Raw genomic sequence first — 17927 nt, forward strand, 5'->3', positions numbered from 1 at the left:
TATTCTGTTAACTCGTTTTGAAATGGCAGGAGTGGAGACTGAAAATAGTGACATAGAGTCTATGCTGCAACTGATACTAAGAACAAGAATCTATTGGGGCAACATCTAATACAATTCCAAAACATTAAATGAAACCAAAGAAAGACCTATAAAGGCTATTTTTAACTGATAAGTAATGCAGTGCAGTTTGCAAACTGGACAACCAGCATGTAAGGGACATGTGGATAATGCAGTGGACATGTAATGGACATGTGTCCCAGCAGTGTCTGCCCAGCAGTCAAGTGTCTCAAGGTAAAGCAGATAACCCTGTAAGGAGGCTGTACAGCTGTGGCACTGCTCACGTGGTCCCCAGGGAAAACTCTGAGCTATTCAATTAATCTACATGAAAATCTGCCATAGATGGAAATGCTGTTAGCAGGAGCATTTGCTGTACAACAGGAGGATTCACCTCAGCCTTGTTTTGGAAAATGAATTGGGGAACAGACATGAGGTGGGGGAATTACTGATAGAGCTTGTGTTTCCCTTTACAGAGATTCAGACTCAGTAAAAATTACCTACATAATCTCTCATGGGAAAATTCTGCAGGGCTAACAATTTTTGAATATAATTATTTCCCTTGCTTAACTAGAGTAAATGTGTTACTCAGATTTACTTCCCAATGCCCAGCATGCCTCAGTGCACGTGAAGGCTCTTGCATTATATCATTGTCTGAAAATCCAAAAGCTGTCATGAAATTGCAATAGGATTCAGCCAGTGAGAATGAGACATGTAACTCTAAAATTTGTTGTGGATCTAACTGGGGAAAAACATCACATAAGGAAGTCAGACTTCATAGAGTCTTGCCTGTTTCCTAACCCGGAGTGTTTGGTGACAATTTAATTAATGCAAGAAGAAAACACAGACAGGAGATCAGTATGAACACAGTAATCTAGTCTGCCATATTCCAAGATGCCTACAAGGGACTTAATATGACTTTATAGTACTGATAAAGTACCAAGCATGCTCATCTTCTCCCTGGCAGATACTTCCTTAAATTTCTCTGCAGCCTCCTTAAGAAACATTCTCCAGTTTAGACTGATCTGCAACCAGAGGCTGTAATAATTATTGCTGGGTTCTTAGGTAGGATCCTTCTGTTACAGTAGACCAGTATAAGATGTGAACAGTTTTGGTTTTTCCAGTATTTTTGCCATGTTAGCCTTGCTGAGTGTGATTCATCATGTCTTTTCATGCCAACTGCTGCACAGTTTGTACCCATTAAGTGCTTGTCCTTCAGGTTTCTCTTTTCTAAATGTAGCACTTTACACCTACCTTTACTGAACTTGATGTTTGCCAGCCTTCTTCTCAATTTGTTATGACAGTTTGAATTGTTTCCCCATTTTCCCCAGTACTTTCAGTCCTCTGTTCTGATCCCCAGACTTAAAAGTGAGTCCTATATGAAATAGATTCATTAGTCTGCCCTAGTGTTAAGAAGACTAAAGGATATTGTTTTAATGGTCCTCCCAGTTTTGCTGTCATCCAGTATATGGAGTTGATCATGAGAACACTACTGCAAGCAAATTCTTAACAGCCATGTAAATAAGTGGATAGTCCTGAAAGAACTGCTGCTAACAAACCTACTTCTAGATGCCTTTTGTCACTGTTGTATGAATTTCTAGGAACACAAACCGCTTTGACACGGTTTATACTTATACTTTATTATATATAGATTATATATATACTTTATTACTTATACTTTATTATTTTTTAAATGTTTCATGGTAGGTTGGTTGGTTGGTCATTTTTACTACTAGATATCCAGGAATCAAGTTAAGGAGACTGCTCTATTTTGATTCTTTTTTCTCAACTTTTTAAACATGGATATTATGCCTGTCCTCCCCCAGGCATCTGGTACTTTTCTGGGTTCTTACTGATAATTTCTTGTTGTTCAAATATGGGTTGTGTTAGGACTTTTAAAAGCTCTTCTTTTGAATAATTTTTTTCCGCATATTTTAAGTATTATTTCTAGCACTCCTGTTTCCTTGCAAAACTCTGCATTTCTATATCCAGACACAATAACCAGCTTTAGAATAATTAATGTAAAAGTTACTGAATACATCATTCTTTCCAAGTCTATAGGTTTTTTTGCTTCTCATTTGCAAATGATTTATAAATTGAATATATTTTTTCCTGATTTTAATTCAACTTTAATAAAGAGACTTATTTCATTGTTTTTACCAGAACAGGTGGCTGAAGTGCAGGTGGTCCCTGGACAGGTCTGAAATCCTACATCCACAGTGCCAAGTACCAATATAAAATAGATGAGTATAGTAATGTCTTACACCATCACCCCTGACAATCCCATTTTCTCAACAGAGCAAATTTCAGCAAATTTTGGCATCTATCAGTTTCAGGGAATTTTTAGTTATGGAAAGTAATCTGTTTCAGTGTTTAAGTATTAAGTTAAAGCTTAACTGTCAGCACATATGAAAGTCAAGCATGATCAAAGAGAATGCTAACTAATTTTGTGGCAAGAGCACACCACTGGCATTAATGGTGGGAAACAACATCTTCTGTATTCACCATGTTTTCTTTTCCTATTTTATGGCTGGAGCATGGACAATATAAAAGTTCTTAGAAGTGGCACATAGGTATATAGATTAAGGATTATCTTAAAACACAAGAAAAATACATTAACTTCATTATTTTTTTCTTCTTACTAACCTTTTTACAGGTAGAAATGTGGTCCCTAGTGGAGCAAGTGAAAACTTATGTGATATTAAAAAGAAAATTATTTGGGAATTTTTTTATACAAAGAGAGAATTTTAAGGTGCTTGGATAATTTGATCTAGTTTTCTAGTATACAGCATTCAGATGACCCAGAAAAGCTCTTGCTCTAACTACAGTTCATGACTCTTCAGGCTTTACAGTACACGTCGTACTTTAACATTGTTCCCAGTTTAGTTCCTCTTATATGTTCTTCAAATGCTTTGTCCATTTTCTCATTCTGATCTTCACTGAAAAGATTCTTCCAGTCACTTATAGCACCTTCAAAGAAGCAAAGAAATTCTTGAAAAACAAGATATTTTATTATTTTTTATTCTATAGATCTGTCATTCTTGTTCCTTTATACATTTAATGGGGTTGATCCATTTTTCAAGACAAAACTTCACTCATCTTTGCAACAATATCTTTTTGTGAAGCCAGTGAAGTTGCAGATCCATTAAATTGCTACAATGCAAAAGAACACTCCTCTTCACAGAATCACAGAATTGTCATGGTTGGAAAACACCTCTAAGATCACCAAGTCCAACTGTCCACCCAGGAGAATGAAAAAAACAGAAAACCAAAAGAAAAACAAACAAACAAACAAAAAACCCCACCAAACACAACAAACCACACACACCATGCCTACTAGAGCATGTCCTGAAGTGCCATATTACATGTTTCTTGAATACTTCCAGGGATGGTGACCCCACTACCTCTCTGGTTAGTGTGTTCCAGTGCCTAACTACTCTTTCAGTAAAGAATTTCTTCCTAATATCAAGTCTAAACCTCCCCTGGCAGAACTTTAGGCCATTTCACATTTATTCACTTGGGAGAAGAGGCAGGCTCTTCAGGTGACTTTGTCTAAAAAAGGCATCCAAAAGGCCTGTTTCCCTGCAGGTCTCTATTCCAGTCAGTTTTGACTGACAAGGTGGAAGATCATGAAGGCTTGATTAAGAATCATCTGTCAGAGGGCAGAACTGGGATTCTGGTCCCTTGGCATCTTGAGCTTTTATCCAGTGACTTCTTTAACGTAAAATGCAGAAACAGTTTCTGACAGCAAGCTTGGCTATTTTATGTTTGTCTCCCCTGCACTACACTACAAAAGTAGTTTTCTTATTTCCCCTTCTCTGTGTACCTGATTCTTGGATGTTTGGCTTACTTCTAACCTGTGAGTGTGAACAGGGGGTTGGCAGCAGCCCTTTCAGCAGGTCCTACAATCTCCTGAGAAGTGTGATCATGCTGCTCAGGGTGAGTTTGGCCCAGTTTTGCCTACTCAGGTAAGCCTTTAATGGCTGAAGAATCAGTGATTTAGGCACAGAGATGTAGTAGAGTTCCGACACATAACAGTTCCTGCATCCTGCCACTCATCTTTGGGCCTCTAAAATTTGCTCTTTGTAGTTGCTTCTCCTGTGCTGACAGCCTGCTGCTAGACCCTTGCTGGGTCTCCTCCTCACCAGTGCTCCTTGACTACTTTCCTCAAGCATAACAGTGATAAATTACCTGATACTAATCTGTGATGCTAATATGTGTGCAAATAAATGAATTAAAAGATGTGTGGCCTAAGCTTTTGAGGTTGTTACATTTCTGCCTCTGGAACTCCTGGAGCTTCCTACCTTTGCGAAAGAAAACATTAGCATATGCCCCATGGGTCTTCTCTGAGTTCTTCTTCATGGACTGGAAGCTGCTTCTCTCTACCACAGTCTGAAGCTCTTCCTCAGTCAGGGAAATCCCAAAGAAAGCAGCAATGCTTTTCACACCCAGGACTGGATTCTGAAAAGAGGAATGTAACGTTCCACATGACAGCGCAAAAAAAAGCACTGCTTTCCAAGGTGTTTGCACTTCTCTACATCTCCTTGCTGGCTACATATTCAGAGTTCAGTAGGACTGGAGTGGTACAGAGTGTTTAATTATTTCAGAGTAGACATGAGCTGTCTTCCTACAGATCATAAAAGATTACAGGTGATTTACAGTTGAGTAAAATCTACACTAATGAATAAATAAAAACTCCCCCAAAAAAATTACTGGGGATTTTGACTTTGGGCTTAGATCACAGCTAAAGAGAAAACAAGAATAACTTTCACAAACAAAAATTTTAAAAGGCTTTTAAGTTTGAATTTCATGTGTCCTTCCCTTAAACCAAGAATCTGTCTCATACAGTATCTCGCAGTTTGAATACGCTACATTAATATAATGGTTAATTGGTTTCAGAACAAATGCTCTTAGAAGTATAAAACACTTGAACTATTGGTAACCTCACCTCTTTTAGCTCTTCATAAGTCATTGGCATAACATTTTCATCAGCAGCATATTTGTTCCATTTGGAAAGGTATTCAAAGTAGCATCCCCAGGGCACTAAATAAAACAAAAGAAATCTACGATGAAGCATGAAGGAAGATTAGACAAGATCTTTATGAAATAAAACAATTTTTACTCCTTAAGTTGATCCCTCAGCCACGAGCATTATTAATCATGTCTATGTCAGTTTACACCCTTCTGTGAGAAATAAGGGGTTTTGCTCCAGTCTGTTCTGACACATGCACACTTCTGGAGCATATGATACAATTTGAAATGTGAGTCCACTGAAGACCTACCAGTACTCCAACCATCTTGCAGTCTCCCTCAATCAATTTTAAAACATGGTTTAATCCTCCCTTCTGCTGGCCACGCGATATGCCAAACTGAAGAACTTCTGCAATTTTAAACTAGTGAGATTGTTTTCTTTCTTTTTTAATGCACTAGACTTGGTCCAAATCATTCCTCTGTTCCAGTCTGGCATGTAGGTGTTCAGACACCTGCATGGGCACAAGACAGTGGACACTGGAGAGGAGGAGTGACGGGGATTCAAGATAGAGATAAGGAGGAAGTGCTTCTTCAAGAGACAATATCAGTTTTTTGTAAGTTAAAGCAGTTTGTGGGAGTGTGTTTTTAATAAAGATTTATCCTAAGGCAGTAAGTAGAGTAAGTAACCTTTAGTTTAAATTTCTATCTCTTTAATCTGCTTTTGTACTGTAAACCACAAAATCTAAGTGAAGCTCATTTACAAGTGCAAGGTTTTTAGGCAAAGTCAATGCATTGAGTAAGTGATACAAACAGAAGAATATACTGTACTTTTCTTTGTCATGAAAGCTACAAAGAAATCATCCCAGGTCTCATAGGAGGGAAGCGTAGCTATGCCATTGGTAAAATGGTAAAAAGATGTAACTAAATCTTTTGGATTGCGAATCAGCAGCAATATCTAGAAAAAAAATATAAGAATTATTTGTAGACAAAGATGTAACACGGTATAGTATGTAGGAAATAATAATCTACTTTATAACTGCAGTTTGGGGATTTCCTAATACCTTATATACTAGTTGCAAAAGTAGCCATTTCATTCTGATTTCAGAAAATGAAATACTTCACTTTGCTTCAGAGCCTTGAGAAGACGATTGTCTACAAATCTTAAAAATCTTTTACAGATTAATCAAATTGATCATGGAAAATCTAAGTAAATTTTGCTCAATACAAGCATCTTTCATCATTTAGGTAGTGGGGAAAATACACAAAAACAGAAATTCCTGCTGAAACTTGACACACTGAAGCCCTCACTTATGACGACACTATAAAATGCCTCCTGTAGGAAATTGTGTGAAAACACATTTTACTGCTGGAGCGTTTGTTCCACTTCCCCATCTTGCTTGTGGAGATGGATATGAAGGCATCAATAAGGGTGAACTGAGATTAAGTGACAAAACCAGCAGTACTTAAACGAGCATGAATAAAAGGTCAGGCTAAACACTTAAGTATAAGAGTGATTGTGAAAATTGGCAGAAGTACTAAATTGGCTTTTAAAAAAATCTGTGGGAGTGTTTGCTTTCAAGACATTAAAATCAGCACTCACCTTGGCTTTATTTTTGAAGACAGACCTGGGGAGATTTTCCGGAAGGAGATGAGTAATCATAATTCTTCGAGAAGGTAATTTATTCATTCGCTTTAAGAATTGGATGGAGGAAAGTGGGCAGTTCAATTAGTACAAGTATTCTTTCCATCAGCCTATGATAAAATATTGCCTTGCTAAAATTATCAACAGTTACTGACTGACAGCAGTAACTATTCTTTGTGTTATCCTGGGATCTTACTAGACTGCTCTGAGCCATTCTAATCTTCAAAATCCCCTGAGAATGAGTGACTGGAAAGATTATCCAGTGCTAATTCTCTTCAGTGATAATAAATTTAATATGTTCTGTTAGACAAGGGATCAAATCTAAAGGTAAGATGCAGACTAACTGGGTGTATGTGAAAGCTGAGGAATCTCAAGGAGAGAGAGAAGGGGTGAGGAAGAAGAGCTAAGAGACAGAAGCTGGTATTTCAGCATTTGACATTTCATTAAACTCTTCTTAAATACAAAACATGCTACATTGAATTTCTGCAGTTCTTGCTTTCTTGCTTATCTAATGATTATGTGTTCTTCTCAAGCCCTCTGAATTGTCCATTTATCCCTCAGCATTTGGCAAGGCAGATGAGATCCATGCTGACCAGATGCCACATACAAAGAAGTGGTAGAGTTCTTATCAAAAAATGGAATATTTCACAAACCATATATTCAGTATTAGAAGCACAACATTTTGACAGCTTTCATACATATTCTGTGCCCACCTCATATTTTCCAGTATCTCCAATTTCAAGATAGGGAAATTCTTCTAGCTCTTCATCATTCCCACTGCTTTCTTTATTCTGTGTTTTCTTTTCAAATATGGCTACCAGATCATTTAAGATTTGAGCTAGCCAGTTTGTACCTGAAAGGGGAAATATACAGAATTATTTGTAAAACCTTTAGAGTAAACAGAAATGGATTTGCCCAGAAAGCCAAGAGGTAGATAGTACTACCAGGTGAAGCTGCCTGGTCTGCTTTCATGTGATACAATCACAAGTGGCTATCTGGACAATAGCTTCTTAGGATCCTACCTTTAAGGATACATTTCTCCAACTCAAACGGCTCAGTACATTGTAAATTAGCTTGTATATTGTAGATTAACTAATAAAGGAGAAGAACCACTAAGATTCAAATAGGAAAACACGCATTCATGTAATATGTTTTTTATTGTGACAATTATAAGGGAGATTGGGGTGGTAAACCTGTTCCTCAAAACTTGACATACATGTTTTCTGATGTGCTGTTAGGATTATCTTAGGAGGAGAGATGGATCACAGAACCTCAACACAGGAGCAGAACTAGATCTGAAAATTCTGCTGTATGTGCTCGTTGTCTTTACCAATAGGCAAGAACTCTCTAAAGTTACATTTTCTATAAACATACACATTTATATTTTTATTCAGAACATTACAGAGAGCCTGTAGAGAACTCTCATCTTTGGTTTACCATCTCCTGACTTCTAGACACTGGGTTCCTATATTGTTGTCACTACAGTCTTAATAACTGTGTTCTGATACACAGCATTTCTTCAAAAAGAATACATGATAAGAAAGCAAAAACTTCACAATACTGTCAGCTCTGACTATCTGCTGTGACCAGCGTGAATTCAATTGCTGGGGGAGAGAAACAGCTACATTAAAATGGATATGAGACACATCTAATCCAATCTTGTAGCTCTGATACCGGCCAGTATAGGGAGAAGGAGCAAAGATGCAGGGTCAACTTGCAACCCTAGCAAAGATCTCCTCTTGATTGCCCAAGAGTCAAAGATCAGTGTGATCATTTCAAGTGTTTCAAAATATTTTTTTATAGTTATGGATTTCAGATATTCTTGACACCTATGTGAAATAAAATAAAGAATATGCAGCATGGCATGTGAAGGTACCAAAAGTGCCATTCTATGTAAAAATATAAAGCTATTAACTTTGCAAATATAAATGTGAAAGAAGACCCTGCAGGAGATGTAGTTATCTCTGGTGTGAGAACTGTATGTAAATTGTCTCTAATTTGTGCATTTAACTTCATTATTAAAAGTAAAGAGAACAAAAACTTTTACATGCTGTAGAAAAGAAAATCAGATGTCTTTTTCACAGTAATTTGAAAAATTACCTATATTAAATCTTCATAATTAACTTTGTTGTGTTCTTTGAGAACAACATTAGTTCTAAAACATTCTATGAAAATTCTAAATACTATTATTTAGTACAAACCTACTTATTCGCCATCACACAATTCTATTATGAAGAAAGAAAACTACATTCACCAGATTTAGGGTATGCTGCCAAAATTATATCATCACTTCTGGCTTCAAGGGACTCCATGGCTCTGAATACTTCAGGACTGCACAAAGTAACAGGGTAGAGAATCCCCTTGTAGGAAAAAAGCAGTTCATCACGATCCATTTTGTTAGCAGCCGCCACTGCATCATCTATAAAACCAGTAAATTTTTTCCTGGGCTTCTCCATTCTTCTCTTTCTCTCACACGCAGTAGAAAAAGCTATGCAGAGACAGAGCACCACAGACAACCTTTTAAAAGGGGGTTGGGTTTGGGTGTTTTATGACCCTGTGAGCAACAATATACTTACTCTTTCTGAAAGAATTACGCAACTCCAGCTGAAGACCTTTAGTCATTTGAACCTTTTGAAATCAATAGTGGTTGAACAACAAACCAGAAAATGCAATTGTTTTCTAGGTAAAAGGGTTTAGCTAAATTCAAAATATCATGCCAGACAATCTGTAACTACAACAGTCTTTACAAACAAAATATAATGTGAGTTGCAGGCTGGAATTTAAATGACACGATCACATTCTACAGCAGTTCTGCACTTTTCAGTACTCATGCTGCTGGGAGTATTTTTAAATTTTTTAAATTATATTTTATTTTTTCATTTCTTATATCACTCATCATTCTCACAAAAATGGGATCAAACATATTACGATTCAGAGAGAAAACATTCAGGGTGTTACTTACTAAGCTGTGGAATATCTTGTGAGAGTAGCCAACTGTGCCCTCTACCTGGTGCCAAGGAGGACACATGGGGACACACGCTCTTTGGCCTTTGTGGGGCTGCAGTACAGAGTTCTGGCTTTCTGGTAGCTACACTTAAATAATTCATTCATGTGTTCTTTCCTTAATGAGCTCAACCACTGTTTAACAACTGATCAGACATTACAGAGTTGGTAATAATATAACCTCAGTTACAATGATTAGCATTCATAATGCACTACAGGTGGTGAGCTCATGATAGCACTGACCTCAGTAGAATAAAAGAAGTTTGGCTAAGTTTTAATATTCAAGTCTCTGGCAAGAGGATGAGTCACAAAGAATAAGAAAATAGTTCCCCAGAAAAATTCATGCCAAGCATCTGAATACCATTCTTTCTTATCTCCATCTTTTGAACGCTGCCTGATGGGTACTTGGAGCAGGAGGACCAGAGACTGCATACCTGTTTGCTAACCAAAAAGGATTCACACCTGGTTCCTGAGGCATGCTGCAGTGCTCGTGGGAAGACCTAGCTCTATATTTTTACTTCAGTTTTGTTGAGTCCATAGAAATATTTTGCTTTTCCCTTCATCTCCTCTCTTCTGTAAAACCATGGCAATATCAAAAGACTACCTGTGTGCAGGCATCATCTGAACCAAGTGGACATCATATGACTCCTCCTTGATCCATTTGTTGAATGAGATCTGTGCCAAAGCTCAACCAGTTGGCACCACCTGCATCACTTCACTCATGTTATCTAAAACTTGCTGTACCATGAAATAGCACCTTTGCTCCTTGAAGAGTAATAAACCACCTTAGCAAAAGAAAAAAAGCAGCATGGTCTAATTTTTTTCTTCAGCTTCCCTTGGCACTAAACTATCATGGGCTGAAGCTAAGAAAATGTGTTTAATTAGTATTTTTACCTGCTGACAAAAAAAGGCTAGGGACAGTACACATTCCCTAAGGAAGCAAAAATGGGGGAAAACGGTATGTACATTATTAATGTATTTCATGAAATAGCATGGTGTTGGAATAGAATCTCTATGATAGAAAGACAGCTCATTTCACTCCTACACTTCATTCATCATAGAATAGTCCAAGAAAACTTTGATAGAGAAATCCAGAGGACTTACAGGGCATTTTTGTCGGAGAAGGTATGTTTTAACCTTGGGAACAAAAAAAACCCAACAGAAAAAGCACAACAACCCCCACCCCAAAAAAAATTATAAATAAAACCAGACTAAACCAAACAACCAAAAAACCAGCATTAGTGGAGAAAAGCCAATTAGAAGACATAAGTTATCAGAAGGAATTTTGAGAGGTAAATTTCTTAGGGGAAAAAAAAAAAAAAAGAAAAAAAAAAAAGAAAAAAAAAAAAAGAAGCAGGATCAAGATTTAGTTACGTGAGCCTTTGAAACAACCATCTGCCTCTACACCTGAGCTGGGAAGAGTGTACCTGGCACCATATGTGTTACACAGGAAGACCCTCTGGTCCTGCCAAACACTGAAGTCAGAGACTGATGGAAAATATCAGTTGATTTAAAGTTTCTAAAAAGCAGCTTTGAAAACCCAGAGATTAAAAACAGATTAAAGGTTTTTGTAATCTTCAAATTAATGGTATTTGTTCAACTCACCACAATGCCCCTAAAAGTTTCTGACTTCCCACACTTATCAGACCTGGTGTTTCCTGATTGTGGGGCTTTGCAGAAAGAGGCTGCTGACCTTTCCTCTGGCAGCTACAGCACACTGCCAGCTGACAGTTGCCTAGTGGACAGATCCACTTATGTAAATTCTTTCCCTGTTAAATGAAACGACAAAACAATACCCTCTAAACTTGTGCTCTCAGGTGATAAATGAGAAGAGGTGAGTTTCTATAACTATTCTTATGATTTGCATTAATCTCAGTAGAACTTTGGAGAAGGCTTCCATAAATTAGTCCTCCAAAATCACCTAATAAAATTGAAGATGGATCCATTAAGATTGCTCCATTCATGAAGGTACCCTAAAATCGCCCTGATCATCCAACTGCCAAAAAAAAAACCAACAAAACAAAACCCTCAGGGGGAGGGAATTGGTTCTACAATAGAAATGCCATATGTAGCATTTTTCCCTTTGAATAATTCAGCATCTACCTGATCAGAGGGAAGTAAAAGCCCCTGGAGACCAAGGTGGTAGGATGTCTTAGGTTATGTGATAAAAACTTGTCTGCACACCCACAAAGAAACACAGAGAAACAGTGGAGGGGGAGCCCAAATAGTACCCTGCCCAGATACTCCCAGGCCCACTACAGCAGTCATCAGCTCATCAAATGCCTCTCTAACAAACCCAGAGGAGCACATGAGACAATGGCAGGCAGAATCCAAGTTAAGGACTCAAACAAAGGGACTCCCTGTCCTGTCCCCTTCTAGGGCCATCCCAGGTGAGCTTCAGCCCCAGTGTCCTGGTGTGAAGATGACCCATCAAGATGACCAGTGCTGGAGCACCTTTTGAAGACTGGCAGAGACTGCTACCTAGGCGTATAGGCACATAAAGGAATGAAACGGAAAATACTTTCATGGTTGCACAGGACTTATTAAGTCAGGAGTACAAGACAGGTGTGAGACAACTGCCACAAAACAAAGTATTTACCAGCCTGCATGACACTGTTGTTATATATAAATATTTTATAAATACAGGGAAAAAAAATGAAACAGATGAAAAATAATTAATCCTCAATACATGACCTGGGCTTATTTTCTTGATTTCTCTAAAAAACTGTTTGTGCTGGAGTCTAATCTGTTGCAAAATTTTCTAGGATCCTCCTTCATCTTTTGTTTTCCTCCTGAATTGCAGAGTCTGTGATTATCACCTTCACTGACCAGGACAAAGCTCATTACAACATGAGATCAGACCACTATCCCTTGTCTACAGAAGTATACCCAGCTCTGTCTGCTACCCAAAACTTCCCACATCTCTTCTAAACTTTCCTCTCACAGCTTATTTCCAGCTTCAGCTCTGTTGTCTCTGGAAAGTTTTCACTCTCTTAATCCCCTCTCTGGAACAAGGTAGGAAAATAAGCAATTTTCCACGGCTTTCATCCACTCAATGTATTGGCTAGTTGCCAAAGCAGAGATGCAAAGGTTAACTGCTCTCTCCCCCCTGTTAATACTCCACTAGGTAATAAGAAAGAATGTGCCAGTAAAAACAGAGAATTTCATGACACAGTGCTGGAGAAATCATCTTCTAACATTAATCTGAAGATGTCAGCTGCATGTTAACAAAACCCTCAAGCCATCACCAAAAGAGATTTATTTCCTTGCTTGTTTGTTTTATCTGATCTTCCCAACTGTATTGGTGAAATTAATTTAAAAAGCTGGAAGTCTCTGACTAGATATTTGTTACCAAATAAATGTGCAGATGCAAGAGCAAGGCCAGGGACCTCAGGAAGTCACCTGTTCCCTCACTATGCATCTATACAACCTGCCATTAAAAGAGGAAGGGAAAGAAACAGGAAGGAGGGAGCAAAGAACACTCTTATGGAGGATTCTCTGATCCTTGCTAATGCACTAAATGTCCGATTTCCTGTAAAACTGTCATTAATCCCATTATGGTTTACACCCCTGAAATAATCAAAGTTCTGTTGCCTTTAGTATAAAAGTAATTATATCGTACAAACAAAGCATTATGTGGAAATACAAATGAAGCCAAATATACAAGGGCTGTAGTGTGTACTGCTGAAAGCAGAACTGGGACATGGGAGGAGGACACAGGGCTTTGTGTTCATACCCTCCTACTCTCAGAGTGAATGGAGGTGAGGATACAGGAGAGAGGAGTTGATGCAAGGGAACTGAGAGGAAAAAAATCATTGAGCATCCCTACCCTTAGAAATACCCAATTCACAGCTCCCTATGAGTAGATTAGCCAGACTGAAGATTAATGGTAGCTTGTACAGGAACTAGAGTTTTAAGCTCAGAATATCACTGTGCATGGTTAAGTGCCTTCCAGGGTAAATTTAGCAGCATAGGCCTTTTTGGTACCATCACCTCTAACAAACCCTAAGAAACATGAGATAGCTGCATGCAGATCATCTCTGGATGTCTGTCCTGCACTTCCTAGTGCCCTGGGTGTAGTGCTGGACCAGACTGACTCCAGCATTTGTGCCTTAGCAAACATTTTTTCCTGGAAGCAGCACATGGAGACCCCAGTACAGAGACACCTAGCCACTTCCTCAGAGACCAAACTGAAGTCAAACAGGCAGTTCAAGACACAAGCTAAAGCAGCCATATATTCAGACTTTCCCAGTCTGAACACAGATACATCATAATCTCCTGGTTTTCCTGCCTCACTTCCTGCACCACCTCATCGTTTACAAATGACAAAATTTCCACATTGCAGTTTCTTTCCAAGCAAACCCCGTTGCTCGTAAACAATGAACTACGTCTGCAAAGATACACTTGCCAAACTAATAAACCTTCCCTCTAGTGCCCAGGAAACGTGCATCAGCCATAACCACAGGACAAACTCTAGAGCCAAACAGTGAGCCCATTTGCATGACTACTTAGCTCTTGGCCTGCCTCCTGGGAGTGCTCTGCTACTTTCTGCTGAGAAACTCTGCTGAAGAGCTTTCACCACGGGCCAAATGTCAAGTGCTCACCATAAAGTTTCTCCTCATCATTCTTTTTCTCCATGTTCTGTCATTTTCTTACCCTCCCGATCACCAATAAATAAATAAATAAATAAATAAATAAATAAATAAGCCATCTTTTTTTGTTGTTCCCTCATTATATTCTCGTCCTTTTTCATACTGTCAGCAGGTTTGATTCATTCTACCAGTTAATTTTTTTAAGCTCCTACTGGACAATTGTCTTTTCAAGTCTCCAATCTGAGGAACTTCTATAGCTTAATCAAAATACACAGTCCCCTTTGATCGCAGGAAAAATACAGATATAAAACCATGAAAGCTTCTCCCTCTTTCTGTTTCAGCCTAATTCTTTCTGAGTCTCAGCACTCTCATCCTTACCACTCTCCTTTTTGATCCTAACACAGTTCCTCAGCTTTCATCTTTCTTTACACAGTCTCCAGGTCAAGTCCATTCCCTAAATTGAGATTTGCTCCATAGTCTAAAGATAAAGGGATTTTACATCCAAAACAAGATAAAAACAGTCAGCAGTAGCACAGCTCACCAGACTTACTAATCTGTCCATGAAATATAATGCCACATGTGGCTCAGAAAAGGCAAAAGTTATGTGTCTTTTTTATTTTTAGGTAATTTATCTTACTTAAATATTTTTCTTCCAATATTTATGCCTGTTCTACATCAGTTACCCCACAGTTGTCGCTTCTGAAGAGTGAAAAAAGATAGTGACAAAACTGCTACATACCCACAGCTTTTACCATTCTGATTTAAAACATTCTTAAACTGATTATATTTTTCTCAATGTACAAGGGATACCATTAAGGAACTGCTTCTGAAGCTCAGTCCTGCAGGCCTCACTTTGCCTCCCCCACTACCTCCAGCCAGAGACAGAGGAGTCCTTCAGGATGGTAAGACAGGGTAAACACCTGGGACTAGTCCTGTTTCAAATCTCTCTCATTATACAGCTCAGAAACTGTGTTTCCCATTTTTAATAGCAATTTTATGGCAGCTGTAACTGCAGACTTTATCAGAATTGCCAGGGTTTAAAAGTCAGTGCAACATGACAACAAAAAGGCTCCTGCTAGTGTAGAGTGCCAAGTTAGTAAATGATTTTTCATTCCCGATTAGTTCCAGTGCTGTTACCACATTTAGTCTCCGTCTTGTAATTAGCAGCAGAAGCTGCTTGGTAACTGACATCCTTGAATGCCTACAGGAAGGAAAGAGGCCACAGACCAGGGGCCAAGACTAGCTTTGCTGATTCACCCTGTTCCTCAGTCACTCAATTACATCCTTAAGATTTAAGGTTATAAATGGATTTTTCTTGAAGGAGACCTAGAATAAGCATGACGACTAAATCATACAAAGAAGTTCAGATTCAATTGCACAGGTCTTTAATGAAGGCCTTACTATGCACAGACCAGATCATTAGTTGATTCATGAACTGTATTTATTCTACAGAAATGTTCACAAAACACCTGCAAAGAGCACGTATCAAAAGCTGTCATCTGCTATGTGGGGAACTAACTATTGCAGAAGAAAAGCCTCAAAAATGCATTGCACGTTTCTTGGAAGCACTGCCTCCAAGACTGGAGGCTTAAAATATGTGAAAAATCATCTCCCGTTTTTTGCTAAGTTCAGCATTTGCACTGTCCATGTCTGAACCATACACTTTTCTTCTCTCACACCTGGGAACCACCAGGAGAAAAGCATTCCTGGGGACCACAGGCAAGACAGAGTTCCCAGAACCAGGCTAAAAGCCTTGTGCTGTCATGGTCTGCAGCAGCCAATAGCAGGGGAAAAGAATCTGTCTCAGAGCCTTTAATCCTGCTCTTGAGGAAAATGGTGCTGCTCAATTGCTGGATGAGCATGGAAGATGTTGAGTTCTGTCAGGTGCATAAGTCTGCAGAGATGGTCCTTCACTCCCCAGGGAAGGCATATGCATTGACTCACATGTACATGAGGCCCTCAGAAGAGCAGGTGAACACAGAGGTGTCCTTTAGATCACTTACAGGCTTTGCCGCACTCAGGCAGGGTGTGCTTGTGGAAGAGTAGCTGAAGTTTAGCTGGAAGTTTCTTTTGAGCTTCTATGAAAGTCCTAAAGGCTAACACCCTGAACAGGCCTCAACAGATTTCCACAGTCAGACCAAAGACACTTTCGTCCCACATAAACTATCTGTCTACCACAAGAACAGCAGAGCAAACTGCCTTGAGCTCCCAGTAGCTCGCAAGTGAAAGTCCCTAAGTTTGGAACCAGCACTTTAGAGCAGACCTGAGGGGAAAGAAAAAGTAGACAAGACCCAAGTCCAGGGCTGGAACATCTACCCATCACTTTTCCACACTCATGTCAGTCAGGTATATATCTGTGCCCAGTCTGTTCCTTACAGCAGTGGATTACAGTGTAAAGCAATCATTAGTGATTACAAATATTCCCAACATTTAAAAAAAAAAAAAAGCTGTTACCTGTAGGTAACTAAAGAGACGTAACAAGAAAAGTTATGGCTAAGGGTCCACCTCTTGCCTCTCTGACCAGGAATGAACCTTGCAGCAAGGCAGGTCTGGGATGTGTCAGAAATCCATGAAACAAAGTCAAAGGCAGCTGTAAACTGTAGCCTCATTGAACTGTGATGAAACCAACACTAAAACAGCATCTAGGAATGACACATAAACGTAATCTGTTTGCTTATGACAAACATTTCTATTAGGCTAAAAAAAAGAAATTAGGAGGCTCACAGCTGGCATGTCATGTGTTAATAAGATTCATATTTCTGCTGACAGAGACTGGCAAAAAAGCACAATGCCTGGCAGAGAATTTACAGAGCAAACTTTGCAAGTAGATAGATATCAAAATTACCCAAAGCTATGGAGACAATGGCTTATATTCTGCCTATAAAAAGATAACTATAAACTTGAGATACCGATGTGTTAAGAGCTTTTTTCTTATCAGCGTTTAATGCAGATTTAATTTGATTTCCAATTAAGTCAATGAAAAATTCCCATTTACTTCAATCATAATTGGATGAGAGCTTAACTATGGCAGAAATCTTTTTGCCAAGAAGTGACGTGAACTGATAGTCTTTAGAAAGGTCTCTAGGTATCAACTACACTTAGCACTCGAGAAAGATTGAGAGAATTTAATAAAAGGGGAAGAAAAATACTCCTAAAGAAGGCATATTGTGAAACTGAGCTGCTAGATTTCTCTGTCTGTATTTAATTATAATACTGTTCAGTAAATTAACAACTTCTGAAAATGCCAAAAGTCTTACACTTAGCATTAAAATCTGATATACACTGCAATCACTATAAGGGCAGCTTAAGTCTGAATATTACACTTACCTGCAACATTAACTTTGTCCTTTGTATCATGCAACTGCATTTTTGGTCAGAGTTCAGGAAATTATTGCTTTAACAGCTCTGTTTTATCTTCCAGGCTTTGCAATACACACTATATTTTAATCTGAAGTGATTGCTGCTAAACGTTCCTTGTACATTTCCTCCAATTCCAAACTATGCTTGTCCTCAAAAAGATTCCTCCATAACTAACACCACCCACAAAGTACTCTTATTGAAACTGTAATATGTAATTCCCAGATTTAGTACTCATTGAATTTATCTTCTCAAGAAGCATAATTTATATCTCTCTATATGGTAAGTGAGGTGTTTTTCCTTGCTTT

At 38.5% G+C, this 17927-nt stretch overlaps 1 protein-coding gene across 2 annotated transcripts; it reads right to left on the reverse strand.

Moving 5' to 3' along the window:
* Positions 1-1668: 1668 nt before the first annotated feature.
* LOC127382482 (sulfotransferase 6B1-like) lies at positions 1669-17644 on the reverse strand. 2 transcript variants are annotated; one of them, XM_051614176.1, is made up of 8 exons: positions 17590-17644; positions 8922-9155; positions 7381-7520; positions 6626-6715; positions 5854-5980; positions 5003-5097; positions 4359-4515; positions 1669-3024 (listed from the first exon to the last, which is right to left on the reverse strand). In XM_051614176.1, the coding sequence occupies exons 1-8, from the start codon at positions 17627-17629 to the stop codon at positions 2894-2896; spliced, it is 1014 nt and encodes a 337-aa protein (XP_051470136.1). In that variant the 5' UTR covers positions 17630-17644; the 3' UTR covers positions 1669-2893. The 2 variants fall into 2 exon arrangements, with proteins under 2 accessions (XP_051470136.1, XP_051470135.1); XM_051614175.1 differs by lacking the exon at positions 17590-17644 and adding an exon at positions 9244-9293.
* Positions 17645-17927: the final 283 nt, after the last annotated feature.

The sequence above is a fragment of the Apus apus genome, chromosome 3, assembly GCF_020740795.1.
Source record: "Apus apus isolate bApuApu2 chromosome 3, bApuApu2.pri.cur, whole genome shotgun sequence".
In the NCBI taxonomy this organism is placed as follows: Eukaryota; Metazoa; Chordata; class Aves; order Apodiformes; family Apodidae; genus Apus; species Apus apus.